This window comes from Acomys russatus, chromosome 14 (genome assembly GCF_903995435.1).
Source record: "Acomys russatus chromosome 14, mAcoRus1.1, whole genome shotgun sequence".
NCBI classification, from domain to species: Eukaryota; Metazoa; Chordata; class Mammalia; order Rodentia; family Muridae; genus Acomys; species Acomys russatus.
In genome coordinates, this window is record NC_067150.1 from 31,613,321 (window position 1) to 31,631,658 (window position 18,338).

An 18,338-nucleotide genomic window follows, 5' to 3' on the forward strand; every position below is an offset into this window, starting at 1 on the left:
AAGATTTATGTTTTTTTTTCTTTTTTTTTTATTAATTTATTCTTGTTACATCTCAGTGTTTATCCCATCCCTTGTATCCTCCCATTCCTCCCCCCCTCATTTTCCCATTATTCCCCTCCCCTATGACTGTGACTGAGGGGGATTACCTCCCCCTATATATTCTCATAGGATATCAAGTCTCTTCTTGGCTACCTGCTGTCCTTCCTCTGAGTGTCACCAGGTCTCCCCCTCCAGGGGACATGGTCAAATGTGAGGCACCAGAGTACGTGAGAAAGTCATATCCCACTCTCCACTCAACTTTGGAGAATCTTCTGACCATTGGCTAGATCTGGGAAGGGGTTTAAAGTTTACCTCCTGTATTGTCCTTGGCTGGTGCCTTAGTTTGAGCGGGACCCCTGGGCCCAAATCTGCCTATCATATTGTTCTACTTGTAGATTTCTAGGACCCTCTGGATCCTTTTATTTTGCTATTCTCACATGCGTCTCTCATTTAGAGTCCCAATAAGATGCCCTCCCCTCTGTCCCAGTTTCCTGGTAAGTGAAGGCTTTTGTGGGAACATGCCCTTGGCTAGTATGCAGATATAAGTGAGTATATACCATTGATTCTTTCTGCTTCTGGGTTAACTCACTCATTATGATCATTTCTAGCTCAATCCATTTATCCAGAAATTTCGGGAATTCCTTGTTTGTAATAGCTGAGTAGTATTCCATAGTGTATATGTACCACAGTTTCTTTATCCTCTCTTCTACTGAGGGACACTTAGGCTGTTTCCATGTTCTGGCTATTATGAATAAGGCTGCTATGAACATGGTTGAGCAAATTTTCTTGTTGTGTGCTGGAGCATCTTCTGGGTATATTCCAGGAGTGGAATAGCTGGGTCTTGAGGAAGCCCTATTCCCATTTTTTCTGAGATAGCACCAGATAGATTTCCAAAGTGGCTGTACTAGTTTGCATTCCCACCAGCAATGAAGGAGTGTTCCTCTCTCCCCACATCCTCGCCAGCATGTGGTGTCACTTGAGTTTTTGATCTTAGTCATTCTAATGGGTGTAAGATGGAATCTCAGAGTTGTTTTGATTTGCATTTCCCTGATGACTAAGGAGGTTGAGCATTTCTTTAAGTGTTTCTCAGCCATTGATACTCCTCTGTTGAGAATTCTCTCTTTAGTTCCAAGCCCCATTTCTCAATTGGGTTATTCGGTTTGGTGGTGTTTAATTTCTTGAGTTCTTTATATATTTTGGATATTAGACCTTTGTCAGATGTAGGGTTGGTGAAGATTTTTTCCAGTCTGTAGGCTGTTGCTTTGTTCTCTTGACAGTGTCTCCTGCCTTACAGAAGCTTCTCAGGCCTCATGAGGTCCCATTTATTAATGGTTGACATTAAGGCCTGGGCCGTTGGTGTTCTGTTCAGGAAGTTGTCTCCTGTGCCAATGAGAATTCTCAACAGAGGCATATCAAATGGCTGAGAAACAATTAAAGAAATGCTCAACCTCCTTAGTCATCAGGGAAATGCAAGTCAAAACAACTCTGAGATTCTGTCTTACACCCATTAGAATGGCTAAGATCAAAAATTCAGGTGACACCACATGCTGGTTAGAATTTGGAGAGAGAGGAACACTCCTTCATTGCTGGTGGGAATACAAACTAGTACAGCCACTTTAGAAATCTATCTGGTGCTACATCAGAAAACTGGGACTAAGGCTTCCTCAAGACCCAGCTATTCTGCTCCTTGGAATATACCTAGAAGATGCTCCAGCACCAACAAGAAAATTTGCTCAACCATGTTCATAGCAGCCTTATTCATAATAGTCAGAACATGGAAACAGCCTAAGTGTTCCTCAATAGAAGAATGGATAAAGAAACTGTGGTACATTTACACTCTGGAATATTACTCAGCTATTAAAAACAAGGAATTCCTGAAATTTATGGACAAATGGATTGAACTAGAAATGATCATAATGAGCGAATTAACCCAGAAGCAGAAAGAGGCAAATGGTATATACTCATTTATATCTGGACACTAGCCCAAGGGATATGTCCCATGAAAATCTTCACTTAACCAAGAAAGTGGCACAGAGGGGAGGACATCCTATTGGGACTCTAGATGAGAGAAGCATGGGAGAATGTGGAAATAGAAGGATCCAGAGGGTCCTAGAAAACTACAAGAAGAACATTATGATGGACAGATCTGGACCCAAAGGTCCTGCTCAAACTATGGCACCAGCCAAGGACAATATGTGCAGTAATCTTCGAACTTCTACACAGATCTAGCCAATGGACAGGACATTCTCCACAGTTGAATGGAAAGTGTGGTCTGACTTTCACACAAACACTGGTGCCCCATATTTGACCACGTCCCCTGGATCGAGAGGCCTGGTGGGACTCAGAGGAAGGTTAGCCGGCTACCAGGAAGAGACTTGATACCCTATGAGCATATACAGGGGGAGGAGGTCCCCCTCAGTCACAGTCACAGGGGAAGGGAGTAAACGGAAAATGGGAGGGAGGGAGGAATGGGAGGATAGAAGGGATAGGATAATAATTGAGATGTAATATGAATAAATTAATAAAATATATTTTAAAAAATTAAAAATATGCATACTGTTCTGTACCATGAAGAGCAAAAAGAAAAAAAAAAAGATTTATGTTTTTGTACAATTGAGTATTTGGCTGCATGCCCACCATGTACTTGGCTAGTATCTGAAAGCAAAAGAGGACATCCTATCTCCTGAAACTAGATTACTGACTGTTGTGAGCGGTAGTGTAGGTGCTTGAAGCCTAACCCAGGTCCTCAGCAAGCAGCAAGTACTGTGAACAGGTGAGGCATTTCTCTAGTATTGATACTTAGAATTTAACACTTGGATTTAGCATTGCATTTATGAAAAATAATACTGTTGAACGTGACTAAAATAAGATATATAAAATGTTAATTAAAAATAAGTATTATAGTCACCATTAAAACATTTTTGAATGCCCCATGTCGCGTTAGAGTCAGCCTTTATTCCTGATACTTCCCACCCAGAAATGGTTCTTTGAATCCATCCTTTTCTAGATTTTTAACCCTTTCCATGAGAAGCATGTGACTAATTGCTATCTCAGTCAGTACAAGACCCACATAGCAAGGATATCACAGGTTCTTTGCCTTGATATGTGGGTTTTTGTTTGTTTTATATGCTTTATTGGTTTCTTTTAATTTAAAGATATTTTATGCAATATATTTTGATCATGTATTTCCCCATCTTGAACTTCTCACACATCGTCCCCATCTCTCTCTCTGTCTCTCTGTCTCTCTGTCTCTCTGTGTCTCTTTCTCTCTCTCTGTCTCTTTCTCTGTCTCTCTCTGTCTCTCTCTGTCTCTCTCTCTCTCTGTCTCTCTCTCTGTCTCTCTCACTCTGTCTCTCTCTCTCTCTCTTTTCACCCCCTCTCAGAAAACAAAACAAAAATACCACACTAAAAATAAACAAACAAAAGAACAATAGACAAAATATGCCAAAGCAAAACAAAATAAAACAAAAAAATCAACGAAAAATAAACAAAACCCAAAATTGAGTTCATTTTGTGTTGGCCAAGTATTCGTGGGCATAGGCCCTACCTTGAGGCGTGATAGTCTTTTTTTTTTTTTTTTTCTTGCCAGAAGCTATCAATTGCTAATACCTTTATTTTTCCTAACCTTATTTAAAAGTTAAGTAGTAGGTTTTTGAAGAGATACTAGTATAAAGTACATTAAAACTCTACATCCAAAACTTAAGGAATTCTAAAGTAAGTTCAATTACAAAATGTATTGCCATTATTATCTCAAAAGTGTATTTTAATGAGTAGTGAATAGAGTATTAAATATAATTTTATTTCAATAAATAATTTAGCACAACATAGTCTATAACAAATATATTCTCCTTCTCCATCCACATTTATTTTTAAATTTAGAAAAAAATATCCTAATCTCTGCCTATCAATTTTGTTAGTTAAGAACTTCGTATACGTTTTTTGATAATGTCTGAATATTTTAATGTGGAAGTAAGTGAAATATGCTTGTGTTCACTCCACAATTTAAAATATTCTAACAATTGCTGTTTATGAATATATTATAATTCTTAAATACAGTTAGTGTAGTGAAGTCAACAGAGGTAATAAATGCATGTTGTTTCTTTAGTTTTCTATTTTCTCATTTTGGTAAATCACATGAAATAATTCTTTAAATGTTTATTTTACAATTTTCCTGAATTTTTGACATTTTAAATGCTTTACCTTTAAATGTCTAGAACTGTAACAATGAGAATAGGTGCATCCTTGTTTTTAACTCAGACTCTAGCAAGAAGAGTAAACAGCCTTAGATGATATTAAACATCTGACAATCAGCGGGTAAAGGGGGATTTCTAATTGTTGACAGTTTTCTTCACAGTTAATACCCATGGGATAGGATCCTTCTGAGATGTCATTATTATTTTTAATTGTTGTTTTTTTTTAAATGAGGCTGTGATAATCTCTAACATATGGGAGTGTCATGTCAACCAATCTTTGCAGAGGAACAAGTGACTGAGGCAACATCTAAATCAGAGATCAAGATCAGAGACTCAAAAAATCCTTGAAGCTGTCCTCCTTTTCACCTTATCAAGCACAGTTTTCTATCCAGTGAAATGGAGAATAAAAACCTCCACCACTGAGCTTGCTACAAAGAAAGGGTAAGTATGAAGCCTCATGCTTATCTCTTATAATCTTAGAATCTTCTGTGGCATTATCCCTCCTGGTCCACACAGGTGTGTATTGCTCTTTATCCATCCATGCCCATGGTCATTCTATTGACCACACTTTGTGATGAGAAGTCTACTTTCCCCATGTGCTCTGTAGCATAGACTCATGCCAGGCATGCTTAAGTTCACTCACTTTTAAGTCTATCTTAAGTTGGTGTCCTATTCTTACGGATTTGTTTTAACTCAGTGTTAAGTGTCTGTGAACAATTTTATTGAGCACATTTTTTTAACATTTGCTATATACAAGGCAATATGGCAAGCACAATTCAGATCTACAATATGGAGCAGTAGGAAAGCTGCTGACTAACTCATGCTGGACTTCCCAGAGAGAAACTCTGCACATTTTAATGTAAGCAACATGGGTATGTATTAAGTTCATATTGTGACCCAGAAACGGTGTGCCAATTAATGTAATTTTACGTGCCATGTATTTGAATTTCTGCTTTGTAGTTGGCTTAGAGAATGGGTTGATTTTGAGAAAAGATTTGAACTTAGCCTGTCTAATATAATGACATTAGCATTATCAAGCCATAAAATATTAGAGTTAGAAGAGGTCTTAAAGGTAGCTTAATGTTCGTAGCACTTAGTATTCCTTGAGCAATATCTGAAAAAAAATATGGGTTATGCAAAAAAAAAACACTCTGACATTGCTGGTTTTAAAAATCAAAAGTGTATCTGACTGTTTGGATGCCGTTTACTATATTGACAAATTACTCTACTCTTTTAAACATACCTCAGCTAAAAAAAGTTGTTGGGTTGGTTTTTTTGTTTGTTTGTTTTTTGTTTTTTGTTTTTTTTTTGTTTGTTTGTTTGTTTTTTCTGAAATAATCTGGTTTCCATGTCTTTTCAAAGTATCCCACTCTGGTCTGAAAATAGTACTATAGATGCTGCTGGACTGCTAACCTATGGTTTTCTCTGTGTTCTAGAATCCATGTGTTTACTTTTCAAATATAAAGAAAATGTGCATTGGTCATTTTTACAAGTTACATCACACCATTAGCTATTGTGGGTTGAAAAAATTTTTCCAACTACATTTTGTAAATGTTCTGATTATCCATAAAATACCATCAATAAACATGTTACAGAGTACATATAATCTCCATGATCATAGAATTTTACCAGAATGCATTCTGAGGTCTACCAACTCAATAATGAAGTCTAGTTAGCAGGGGTCAGCCATGGTCCACTGCTCCTTTTCCACAGTGGTGAAGTATATGACTAAATGGATGCTGTTTTATTTCTCCCCATGAACTATGCAAGTTAGAACTAGAAAGGACATTCCATCTCCTATAGAAATATAAGTACATCTTTGGGGAAATTAGATTCTGCCTTGCAGGATGGCAGGACTCCATTCAGTATATTAGATTCACAGTGCAGTAATTTCAATATGAAACCAACTCTACTGACAAGTCAGCCAGTTGGTCAGCTAGAATCAGAATCACAGCAAGAAAAGCAGTTCTGTGAATCCAGTTACACACTGAAATGAAAGAAAACATTTGTAATTCTTGTTGATTCTGAGTCTGATAAAATTTAATTTCTATGCATTATTAACATAATATGCATGACAACATTCATTACAGACGATTTGAGAGATAAAGAAAAACCATGAAAAACAAAGCCAAGAATCTTTTGTTTTAAAATGAAATTAAAGAACAGACTTTGTTTTCATCATACAACATTATGATAAGAATTAATGTCAAGGTCATAGATGTCTGTTATTCTTCCTCTGATTGTGCAGTCATCCGTTGTCCCAAGGAGACAGAAGAAACTTAAGAACCAATTAAATTGCACGTCTGCTTTGATAAGGGATGGTGATCTCTACAGAATTCTTTAAGTCTCTGTCTCTCTGCCTCTCCCAAACACACACACACACACACACACACACACACACACACACACACACACACTTAAGCATGCATGCACAGAGAGAGAGAGAGAGAGAGAGAGAGAGAGAGAGATTAGATGAGGGGGAGGGAGAAAGACAGAGACAGAGAGATAAGAGAGAAAGAGAATACAGATGATGCAGAAAAATCCTCATTTCTCTGGGTTAAATCTTAGAACTTACGGACAATATAATGAAAAGATAATGGGGACTGGAAACCATTCAGTGGTAATCGAGTTTATCTTGGCTGGACTGTCGAGCAAACCAGAGCTGCAGCTGCCCCTCTTCCTCTTTTTCCTTGGAATCTACCTGTTCACAGTGCTGGGGAACCTGGGCATGATCACCCTAATTCTGCTCAGCTCCCACCTACACACCCCCATGTACTTCTTCCTCGGCAGTCTGTCCTTCATTGACCTCTGCCATTCTACTGTCATTACTCCTAAAATGCTGGTGAACTTTGTGACAGAGAAGAACACCATCTCCTACACTGAGTGCATGACTCAGCTCTTCTGCTTCCTTATTTTTGCTATTGCAGAGTGTCACATGTTGGCTGCAATGGCATACGACCGCTACGTTGCCATCTGTAACCCTTTACTTTACAATGTAGTCATGTCTCATCATCTATGCTTCTGGCTCACAGTGGGGGTTTACACTTTGGGTATTATTGGATCATCAGTTCACACAGGCTTTATGTTAAAATTGGTTTTTTGCAAGAGCAATGTGATTAACCATTATTTTTGTGATCTTTTTCCACTCTTGGAGCTCTCATGCTCCAGTATATACACCAGTGAACTACTGGTTCTTTTCTTGAGTGCATTAAATATACTGACACCTGCCTTGACCATCCTTATGTCCTACATCTTCATCATTGCGAGCATCCTGCGTATCCGCTCCACTGAGGGCAGGTCCAAAGCCTTCAGCACCTGCAGTTCCCACCTCTCTGCTGTTGCTATCTTCTATGGCTCTGCTGCATTCATGTACTTACAGCCATCGTCAGTGAGTTCGATGGACCAAGGGAAAGTGTCCTCTGTGTTTTATACTACTGTTGTCCCCATGCTGAACCCACTGATCTACAGCCTGAGAAACAAGGATGTCAAAACTGCCCTGAAGAAAATTCTCAACAGATGAACAAGACAGACTCATGAGTGGAGTTGTTGTCATATTAGAATGAGCATTTATTTTGCCTGTGTATAAAATTTGTTAGCCCTACTTTGTGAAATATTAGAATATTGAAAATGTGTCTTGCTGTAACCATTTTCCACAATTCTCCTCATGTATCTTACCTTTGAACCTACATTGCAAGGTCCAAAAACTGTATAGAAAAACTTCTTGAGGCTTAGTGAGCCTTAGTTCTATATTTTATTAATAATTCCAGTGATGGCAGTGGTGGTGATGAAGTGGTTTATAAGGATAATGATGATAGTTATTACAGTCTTCTTTGATATTTTTCAAAATATAATAAACACCTAGAACTTCAAATGGATACCTTACATCATAATCCCAGTACTTCTGAGGGCAAGTTGTAGTGTTATTTACCATTTACAAATGAAAAATAAATGTATGCTCAATGTCTTGAACATAAGGTGTGATTGAGCATGTGCAGTTAGAGCGCCTGACCATTTCACCTCTCAAAGTGATATTTGGTTTGGCTTATTGTGAGTAAATATAAAGCCTATTGAAAACACCTTCTATATGAATTAACATCCACAGTGTCTTATCTGACTATGTTTATATGTTTTAATAACGCCCATAATGTTTTCATTTTTAGTACAATAAAGATAACAAAATATTTCACTCTAGATTCATCAAAAAAAATCATGATTTCCATTGTACTATTGGAGTTTTTGTTTCATGATGCTAAGTGTCCCATCATGCCCACTTTCTCTGATTTGGGAGAAGTGTGTTGTTGTACATCAGGTCACATGGATTGCATGGTTAACGCTCATTATGAAAATTGGGTGTGATTGACTACAATCTGTGATTTTATTCCTTCTGTTCCCTCTTTAATTAATATCCCTTCTCTATTTAGTTTCATTCTCTAGTTCATATTTCGCTGAATTGCTGCTCCTACATGTGGTTACAATTGACATTCTTACCTATACTTTGGTCACCCAGAAGTCTTATAACTTGATCATACTTAGAACCATTCATATTCAGTTCACTGAGAGAAATCCAAGCCCTCAGAAAATGCATTAACCACAGGATGGTGGTTATGATCTTTTTTGGTTGCTGTCTAGCATTCATGCACCTAAAATCATCAACAGTCAGTTTCAGGAACCAAGGGAAAGTGTTGTCTGTATTTTATTCTATCTTTATGTTTATCTAAATTCCCTGACCTACAGTATTAAAAAGAACAGCTTCAGTATTACTTAAAACATGATAAAAAAAAAATATTATTAACAAAAATAGTTAAAGAAAAGATGATCTTGTAAGCAGGTTAATGACTTGTATTGCTTGGATAATTGCCTGCATATTGGTGCATATGTTAACATTTTCTCTCATTTTCATTATTTTGTCATCCTATGAACTTTGATGTTATTTGTTATGTGGACTTTTGAGTTTTTGTATGATTGAAGTATATAAAATGGAATAAATTCTAAAATTACATCAGACAATTAATCCCAAATCCACTCATTTTGCCTGTCTTTTTCAACCAACTGAAATAAATTCACGTGAACTCACAACCATAATGAAAATCCCATCTTCCAAGTGGAATTGGTAAATTCCTTGTTTGTATGCAGTCAAAGACAGCACAAATCAGAGATGACTAGTAGCTTTGACTTCTAGTTTGACATCCACATCTTGCTTTGGCAACTTAATCAGAACACTAAAATATGAGCTACAGACATGGCTTCGTGGTGTGACTGTAAGAGTCAATGAATCCTCTGCTTTGCCCTTTGCTTTCCCACACTGTATTTTCTGGTTGTTGTCAAACGTCATTAAAATTGTGTTGATGTACTACGGCTCTGTCTGCCTACATGGTCACGTTTATACCTCTAAGGCACAAGATTACTTCCTGCTGTGTTAATTCCGTTACTGTTTCCACTTTTGGAAATTTGGATACTATCTTTTAAGATCAATGTCTAAAATCTTTATGATAATTTAAGTACAATTAAACTCTATAAAGCTTTGCTGAACTATGATCATGTAGCTGATAGACAGATCATTCTCCACGTGCGGAAGAGTGGGGGCATCAGGGGGCTGCCTCTGACAAGAACTCTGGTGCCTGAGATTTGATCACTGCCCCTTGCTGGAAAGACCCTGTGGGAACACAGGAAAAGGGGATGCAGACTAGACAGATGAGACCTGATAGGCTGTGGTCAGAAAGAGAGGAAGAAAGACCCCGCTCCTGTCGGAAGTCTAGTGGAGGAGAATAGGGTGGAAGGGGAAGGAAGGGTGGGAACAGGAAGATAAGATAGAGGGTTTCACAATTGGGATTTAATGTGAATAAATTTAAATTAAATAAAATAAAGAAATATTCTTTACTGTGACTATCTATATACAGACATTTTATTTATTGAAGAGTTATGTGGTTTTGTTATATGTAAAGTTACATTTAAAAACTTAAATTTTCCTAAATTATGAACTGGGGTCATGTGGAATATGTGATGTTATCAAAATGAAAAATCTAGGATGTTCAAAGCGGTTGCGATCCCTTTTAACTAGCATTGGTTCCACATAGAACATTCTCTTTTCAGTGTTAAGAAATTGGGTTAATTTTTAGTTTTGTTTCATTTTCTAGTCTAAACATTTATACTTATTAGGCCTCGCAGTCTCTCTACAGGACAGTAAGTCATGCAGGCAGAATAATACAAGTTCCTGTAGCAAACTCTTTAATTTAATCAATGCATTGACCTTCCGGTAATGGACCTATCTCCCATAGAGCTCAGCTGACTTAACTAATGGGTACAATCTTCTAGTTTACTAATTGTGTTGTCATTTTTAAAAATGGCATTCTGTTCCTGTGAATCAGCTTAATCGGTTGGGCTGCTGTTAAGTCTGTTCCTAGAAGAACAAGTTCCTGTCTACGTGCAGACAAAATGAGGTTTCTAAGGTTGCAGGGAGGGAGCAGAGCCTACTCTGTGACTAATTGGGTCTTGAAGTCATTCTCAGAGCCTCTGCAGCAGTCTTGTAGACCTCTCCTGATAAGGTATGGTATAGCATCACTCTAAAATTACCCAGATAGAGTTGGGAGAAACAAGGGCTGTGCAATCTGTGGTAAAGTGGTTTTCCAATGTGAATCTTTCAAATTGAGGTCCATGGCTCTTTTGTTTGCAATTTCTCTCTAAAGTATCTCAACAGGAAGATAAGATAGACATGCAGAGGAGAGAGGACAGCTGAGTCTTTCCGCAGTTTTGGAAACTCTTATTTTATATTCTGCTTCCTAGTATACATGTAATTTTCAGTATAGAGTTACTGGTCTTTCACCTTTACTACCTTTTGCTATTATATTTTCTCTTTTTCTCTCTTTTATTTAAGTAATTTATTCAGATTACATCTCAACTGTTACCCCCTCACTTGTATCTTCCCATACCCCTTTCCCTCCCTCTTTCACACTACTCCCCTCCCCTAGGTCTGTGACAGAAGGGGGCCATATGATCACAGCCTATCAGGTCTCATCCTGGTAGACTTCTTCCCCTTCCTCTGAATGCCACCAGGCTATTTGTGGGAACCCATGCCAAATTCTGCCATGTCAGAAATCCTGTGCTTAGGCTGTATGCTGCGACCTTCGAGTTGCTGACCTTTACCTCACCAGGAGGTCTTGTGTTCTAGGCTATCCTTGGACTATTGACCTTTTAAAGAAGTAGAGAAGTCTCAACTTGGAACCACCCAGAGGATCTAGGAAGTTCTTACAAGGAACTACTCAGAGAACTAGGAAGTTCTACAGGGAGTGATTTAGGCTATTGTATTCTTGCCCGGGGGCTAGGGTGAGTGAGATAAGAATAGATCCTATTGACCTTGCCCTATATATGTTCCTGCTAGTCGGCAGTAAAGGGAATCTTTTTTTTTAATGCTTTTTTTCTTTTTATTAATTTATTCTTGTTACATCTCAATGTTTATCCCATCCCTTGTATCCTCCCATTCCTCCCTCCCTCCCTCCATTTTCCCATTTTTCCCCTCTCCTATGACTGTGACTGAGGGGGATTACCTCCCCCTCTATATTCTCATAGGGTATCAAGTCTCTTCTTGGTAACCTGCTGTCCTTCCTCTGAGTGCCACCAGGTCTTCCCCTCCAGGGGGCATGGTCAAATGTGAGGCACCAGAGTACGTGAGAAAGTCATATCACACTCTCCACTCAACTGTGGAGAATATTCTGACCATTGGCTAGATCTGGGAAGGGGTTTAAAGTTTACCTCCTGTATTGTCCTTGGCTGGTGCCTTAGTTTGAGCGGGACCCCTGGGCCCAAATCTGCCTATCATATTGTTCTACTTGTAGGTTTCTAGGACCCTCTGTATCCTTTTATTTTGCTATTCTCCCATGTGTCTCTCATTTAGAGTCCCAATAGGATGCCCTCCCCTCTGTCCCAGTTTCCTGGTAAGTGAAGGCTTTCGTGGGACATGCCCCTTGGGCTAGTATGCAGATATAAGTGAGTATATACCATTTGATTCTTTCTGCTTCTGGGTTAACTCACTCTTTATGATCATTTTTAGCTCTTGATCAGAAATGTCCTGACTTGATTCATTATTTCTCACGTCTCTGTATCCTACTTTCAATCCCCACTCCCTCTTTCAGGTGACCACTGATTCGATTTTTCCCGCGGTCTGGGACCCGACAGGTGTTGTTCTTTCTATAAAGCAGGATCTCACTGTATCATTCACAATGGCTTTGTACTCAAGACAATACGACTTGGGTCCCTAAATACTGGAATTATAGCTTTAACCTACCATGCCTACAAGCCAACACATTAAAAATGAATTTACTTATTTATTTACTTATGTGCAAGTATACGTGTGTGTGTGTGTGTGTGTGTGTGTGTGTGTGTGTGTGTGTGTGTGTCTGTGTCTGTGTATCAGGTCAAAAGGCTGGCAGGGCTAGCACCTTTGCCCACTGAACCATCACACTTTTAAGACAAAGTAGGTCTATAAGAAAACAATTGCCTTAGCAGAGAAGTGAAAAGACACACATGGCTGTTACACAACCATGCATCAATAAGAAACATTTTTCCAGCTGCCCAGTATCTAGCATGAGGGTTAACTGTGATTTGGCTTTTTGTGTCATCTGTGCAAGTGACCACTTTGGGTTTGGATCCTCTTCTTGGTTTGCTGATGAGCCTTCAATAGGAATATGCATGACCTGCAAACTAAATAAAACTAGAGGAGCAAAGGAGGGTGATATTGAACTCACATCTGCATCTTTTAGTTTCTTCCTAAGGACAGTTAATCACTCAAGTCATAACCTATTATCATTAACAAAGCAGGTACATTGAGATTCTTAAAAATATATATGATCAGAAGATATTTTATATATTTGTATTTTAATATGACATCTTTTCCTTATTGGATTATGGAATGAATTCTTTTTTTTTTTTTTTTTTTTTTTTTTTTTTTTTTTTTTTTTTTTTTTTTATTAATTTATTCTTTTTACATCTCAATGTTTATCCCATCCCTTGTATCCTCCCATTCCTCCCCCCCCCCCATTTTCCCATTATTCCCCTCCCCTATGACTGTTCCTGAGGGGGATTACGTCCCCCTATATATTTTCATAGGGTATCAAGTCTCTTCTTGGCTACTTGCTGTCCTTCCTCTGAGTGCCACCAGGTCTCCCCCTCCAGGGGACATGGTCAAATGTGAGGCACCAGAGTATGTGAGAAAGTTGTATCACACTCTCCACTCAACTGTGGAGAATATTCTGACTATTGTCTAGATCTGGGAAGGGGTTTAAAGTTTACTTCCTGTATTGTCCTTGGCTGGTGCCTTAGTTTGAGCGGGACCCCTGGGCCCAAATCTGCCTATCATATTGTTCTACTTGTAGATTTCTAGGACCCTCTGGATCCTTTTATTTTGCTGTTCTCCCATGCGTCTCTCATTTAGAGTACCAATAGGATGCCTTCCCCTCTGTCCCAGTTTCCTGGTAAGTGAAGGCTTTCGTGGGACATGCCCCTTGGGCTAGTATGCAGATATAAGTGAGTATATACCATTTGATTCTTTCTGCTTCTGGGTTAACTCACTCATTATGATCATTTCTAGCTCAATCCATTTATCCACAAATTTCGGGAATTCCTTGTTTTTAATAGCTGAGTAGTATTCCATAGTGTATATGTACCACAGTTTCTTTATCCACTCTTCTACTGAGGGACACTTAGGCTGTTTCCATGTTCTGGCTATTATGAATAAGGCTGCTATGAACATGGTTGAGCAAATTTTCTTGTTGTGTGCTGGAGCATCTTCTGGGTATATTCCAAGGAGTGGGATAGCTGGGTCTTGAGGAAGCCCTATTCCCATTTTTCTGAGATAGCACCAGATAGATTTCCAAAGTGGCTGTACTAGTTTGCATTCCCACCAGCAATGAAGGAGTGTTCCTCTCTCCCCACATCCTCGCCAGCATGTGGTGTCGCTTGAATTTTTGATCTTAGCCATTCTGATGGGTGTAAGATGGAATCTCAGAGTTGTTTTGATTTGCATTTCCCTGATGACTAAGGAGGTTGAGCATTTCTTTAAGTGTTTCTCAGCCATTTGATACTCCTCTGTTGAGAATTCTCTGTTTAGTTCCAAGCCCCATTTCTCAATTGGGTTATTCGGTTTGGTGGTGTTTAATTTCTTGAGTTCTTTATATATTTTGGATATTAGACCTTTGTCAGATGTAGGGTTGGTGAAGATTTTTTCCCAGTCTGTAGGCTGTCGCTTTGTTCTCTTGACAGTGTCTCCTGCCTTACAGAAGCTTCTCAGCCTCATGAGGTCCCATTTATTAATGGTTGACATTAAGGCCTGGGCCGTTGGTGTTCTGTTCAGGAAGTTGTCTCCTGTGCCAATATGTTCCAGGCTCTTTCCCACTTTTTCTTCTAAGTGAGTTAGTGTCTCTGGTTTTATGTTGAGGTCTTTAATCCACTTGGATTTGAGTTTTGTGCAAGGTGACAAATATGGGTCCAGTTTCATTTTTTTACACATAGACCTCCAGTTAGACCAGCACCATTTGTTGAAGATGCTATCCTTTTTCCATTGAATGGATTTGGCTTCTTTGTCAAAAATCAAGTGACCATATGTGTGTGGATTCATATCTGGGTCTTCGATTCGATTCCACTGATCAACCAGCCTGTTGCTGTGCCAGTACCATGCTGTTTTAAGTACTATTGCTTTATAGTACAGTTTGAGATCAGGTATGGAGATTCCTCCGGAGCATCTTTTATTGTACAAGATTGTTTTAGCTATTCTGGGTTTTTTGTTTTTCCATATGAAGTTCAGAATTGAACTTCTTAAAGGAAATTGTTCTTATGTATTCTTTTTGCTTGCTTACTCTGCTTTTTGTTTTTAAAATATAATTTAATTTCATTTTTAATATGCTTTTAATTAAAATTGAATAATGTCATTTTCCCTTGGCTTTTCTGCATCTAGTCCTTCCCAGGTCCCTCCTTCAACTCTCTCCCATGTCTTTCTTCACTTTAAAGTTGATATCCTCTTTTTCTTTTACTTCTCAATTGAAACAAAATTTTTCATGCACTATATTCTGATCATGCTTTACCCTCCTTCATCTCCTCCCAGATCTTCTCCATCACCCCACGAATTTAGCTCCATGCCTCCTTTCTCTCTCTCTTTAGAAAAAAAAAATAGACCCATTTTAAAAGCTACAATAAAACAAAACAGACAAGTCAAAAAAAAAAAAAAGACAACTAAAAGGACATACATATGCAAACACACACACCATAAAAACACAAAATTAAAAGCCATAAGAGATAAGCAAAAGACAACTAAGGTAAAATAAAATCCCAAACCAAGCATCATGAGACAACAAAATGTCCCACAAAATACCACAGAGTTAGTTTTGTGTTGGCCATCTACTGCTATCATGAGACCTCACCTCCCTTAAGTGTAGTTTGTATATCCAGTGAGACTCTATTGAAGAGAATTAATTTTCCCTTTGAGGGCACTTGTCAATTAGAGACAGATTCTGGGTTAGAGATGGGGGCTTAGGTCTAGTTCCCCTACCTATGTGGTTTAGACCTTTATGAGACTTGTGTTTGCTTTTACATGTGCATGTTAATTTTTAATTAATTTTTCATACAATATATCTTGATCATGTTTTTCCTCCTTCTCCAATTCCTCCCAGGACCTTCCAGAAAGCTTCCTTAAGCCTATCTGGAGCTGGGCTGTGCCCACCATCTGATAACTTTTAACTAGTTTTCTTTTCAGCCATGTTGAAAGACGGTCTATGTTTAGGGAGGGCTAACATCTGTTAGTAATTCTGGAGGCAAACTTCCCTACCTTCCAATTTACTAACCCTCCTTAAGTAAAAAGAGACATAGGATCCTCAAGGCTGTCAAATACAAATAACCAAAACACTAAGAATGTAACATTTATATAATGGACATAGGAGATGAAAATGTCCTACAACACAGCCCTGTAACTGTGCCGTCATGTCCTAAGCATACAGTAGACAGGGAAAGGTAAACTGCTCTGGTTCCAGGTATAGGACTCACTGTGTTTGGGTAACTATATTTACCTAAGAGCCTAATCAGCCCATGCGCCACACAGCAGAGGGGCAAGCTCGTCTCATGGGCCAACTTTAACTCAAAGAGAGTTTGGAACTATTCTTGAGCAAAATTTTCTTTGTAAATTTCAACACTTTAATAAGGAAAGCAAAGCAAACATTACATTCAAATTTCAGTGTTCATAAATAGAATTTTACCCAATGCAGCCACACAGCTTCATTACAATACCATTTGAAGCCACTGCCTTTAAAGGTTGACAGTTGACTGAGTGTGACAATCTAGCAAGGTGAGCCAATTCCTGATATGCACCCTAGGACGTCTTTTACTGTTTTTTCTCTAACTATATGTAGTTTATCTACAGAGATAAGAACTATGAATATTGTCTTTATGAACAGCCATTCTTGAATTAAGTTGCATCAAATAGGATGTGCAGATGACTCTTCTGAAAAGGCCAAAACCTAACAAGATTTTCAACATGGAAAATTCCATGTGTTGAAATGCATTTAATATTCCTATATTATAGAATAGCAATAGCTAGCCTACCATATTTTTTTTAAATGAGCTGAAAGTTTTAGTTACTTTTACTTGGGGAAAAATCATCTAACACTAAGGTTATTGGATGTTAAAACATTAAATTTATCAAGGAAGCTATGGCGTTCCATGTCCACACGAAGCAGAGAATATAGCACTGTTGCAGTATCAGCTGTTTGCACTTGTGATCAGGTAGCTGGCTGGGAGCTGCTGCTGCTGCTGCCTAGCAACACAAAGAATGTTGCAACATTATTAGCCCATGATGATACAAAACTTCATTGTTTGAAATAAAAATTTCTATGAAAATTTGAACCACCAAAAAGTCAAAATATTTTAAGTCAAATCATCATAGGATTTCTCTTATGTGTATAGTTAATTTGGCTGACGAGAAGGTCAATGGCATTTATTATCTGTTTTTTGGGGGAGGTTGTTTTGTTTTGGTTGTTTTGTTTTGTTTTGTTTTTGGCAGTGTTTTCTATTACAAATGCAATCACAACAGACAAGCTCAGACTTTAATTTGCACATGGCCCAAAGCATACTCCAGAGGAGTCACTGCTGTAAAATCTATTATTGTGTTTTTCATCTTCTTTGTGAATGCACAACGCAATTAAAAATAACCTTTTCTTTGTGACTACTTATGCTGAGAATAGAAAAATGTTCTGTTAGTCCCTGTATGCTCTATACTTAAAGCATTATTATATTCCCTTTTATTGCCCTTATATAGTTTATGTATTAATTGCTTGCAATAAATGACATGAGTCCTTTATTGGACACACTTATTTTGTGTTTCTGTGTGTGCACATTCTATTTTTTCAGCCATATCACATTTTGTATTTTGCTTAGAATTGTTAACTCTTAATAGATCATGCTTATCATTTTCCTTGTATTTTGTTAAATAAAAGTTTCCCTTCCTCACAAAAATAATAATACTCTCCTAGTTTTTCTGTAATTGGCTTCTACTGTGGGGTGTGTGTGTGTGTGTGTGTGTGTGTGTGTGTGTGTGTGTGTGTTATAAGAGAGTGATATCAGGTTCAGCATTTGCAGGCAGAAATCCATCCAATTAGGCCCTAGCATTGAAATATGACTTCACACAATGAACATGGTGTCCTCCATTTATATATTTCCTTTATTTTTTCTCAAGGATGTCTGGAAGAGGTTTACCTATATATTTGGTAAAATTTATTCCTATATATATGAGGTTTTGATCTTGTCTTGGTTTCTTTTTACATTAGCTATGATAATATATTTAACCAAAACAATCTAAGGGAGAAAGGACTTTTTTTATCTTGCAATTCAAGGGACAGTCAATCACTGTAGAGGGAAATATAGGCAGCAGGAGCCTAAGGGATCTGATTACAGAGTATCTGTCATCAGAAACAAAGAACAAAAAGCTGATGCATGCTTCTTTTCAGCTCAGTTTCTCCACTGTAAAGACCTGTGTTGGGAGCCGAGAGACCCTGGCTGAGCTGAGAGACCCTGGTTGCGTTGAACTCCAGCTGACCCTTTCCAGCCAGCCTATACAGAAAGAACTTATCAAAC

The 18,338-nt window shown here is 38.2% G+C and overlaps 1 protein-coding gene across 1 annotated transcript; it reads left to right on the top strand.

Moving 5' to 3' along the window:
• The first annotated feature begins 6,828 nt into the window (after positions 1-6,828).
• LOC127198015 (putative olfactory receptor 8G3) lies at positions 6,829-7,752 on the top strand. The gene has a single exon (XM_051155820.1). It carries the CDS (start codon positions 6,829-6,831, stop codon positions 7,750-7,752), a length of 924 nt encoding a protein of 307 aa, XP_051011777.1.
• Positions 7,753-18,338: the final 10,586 nt, after the last annotated feature.

What these genes read in the sequence shown, in the direction of transcription:
- LOC127198015 (XM_051155820.1), top strand. Translation starts at nt 6,829, where the DNA reads ATGGGGACTGGAAACCATTCAGTGGTAATCGAGTTTATCTTGGCTGGA.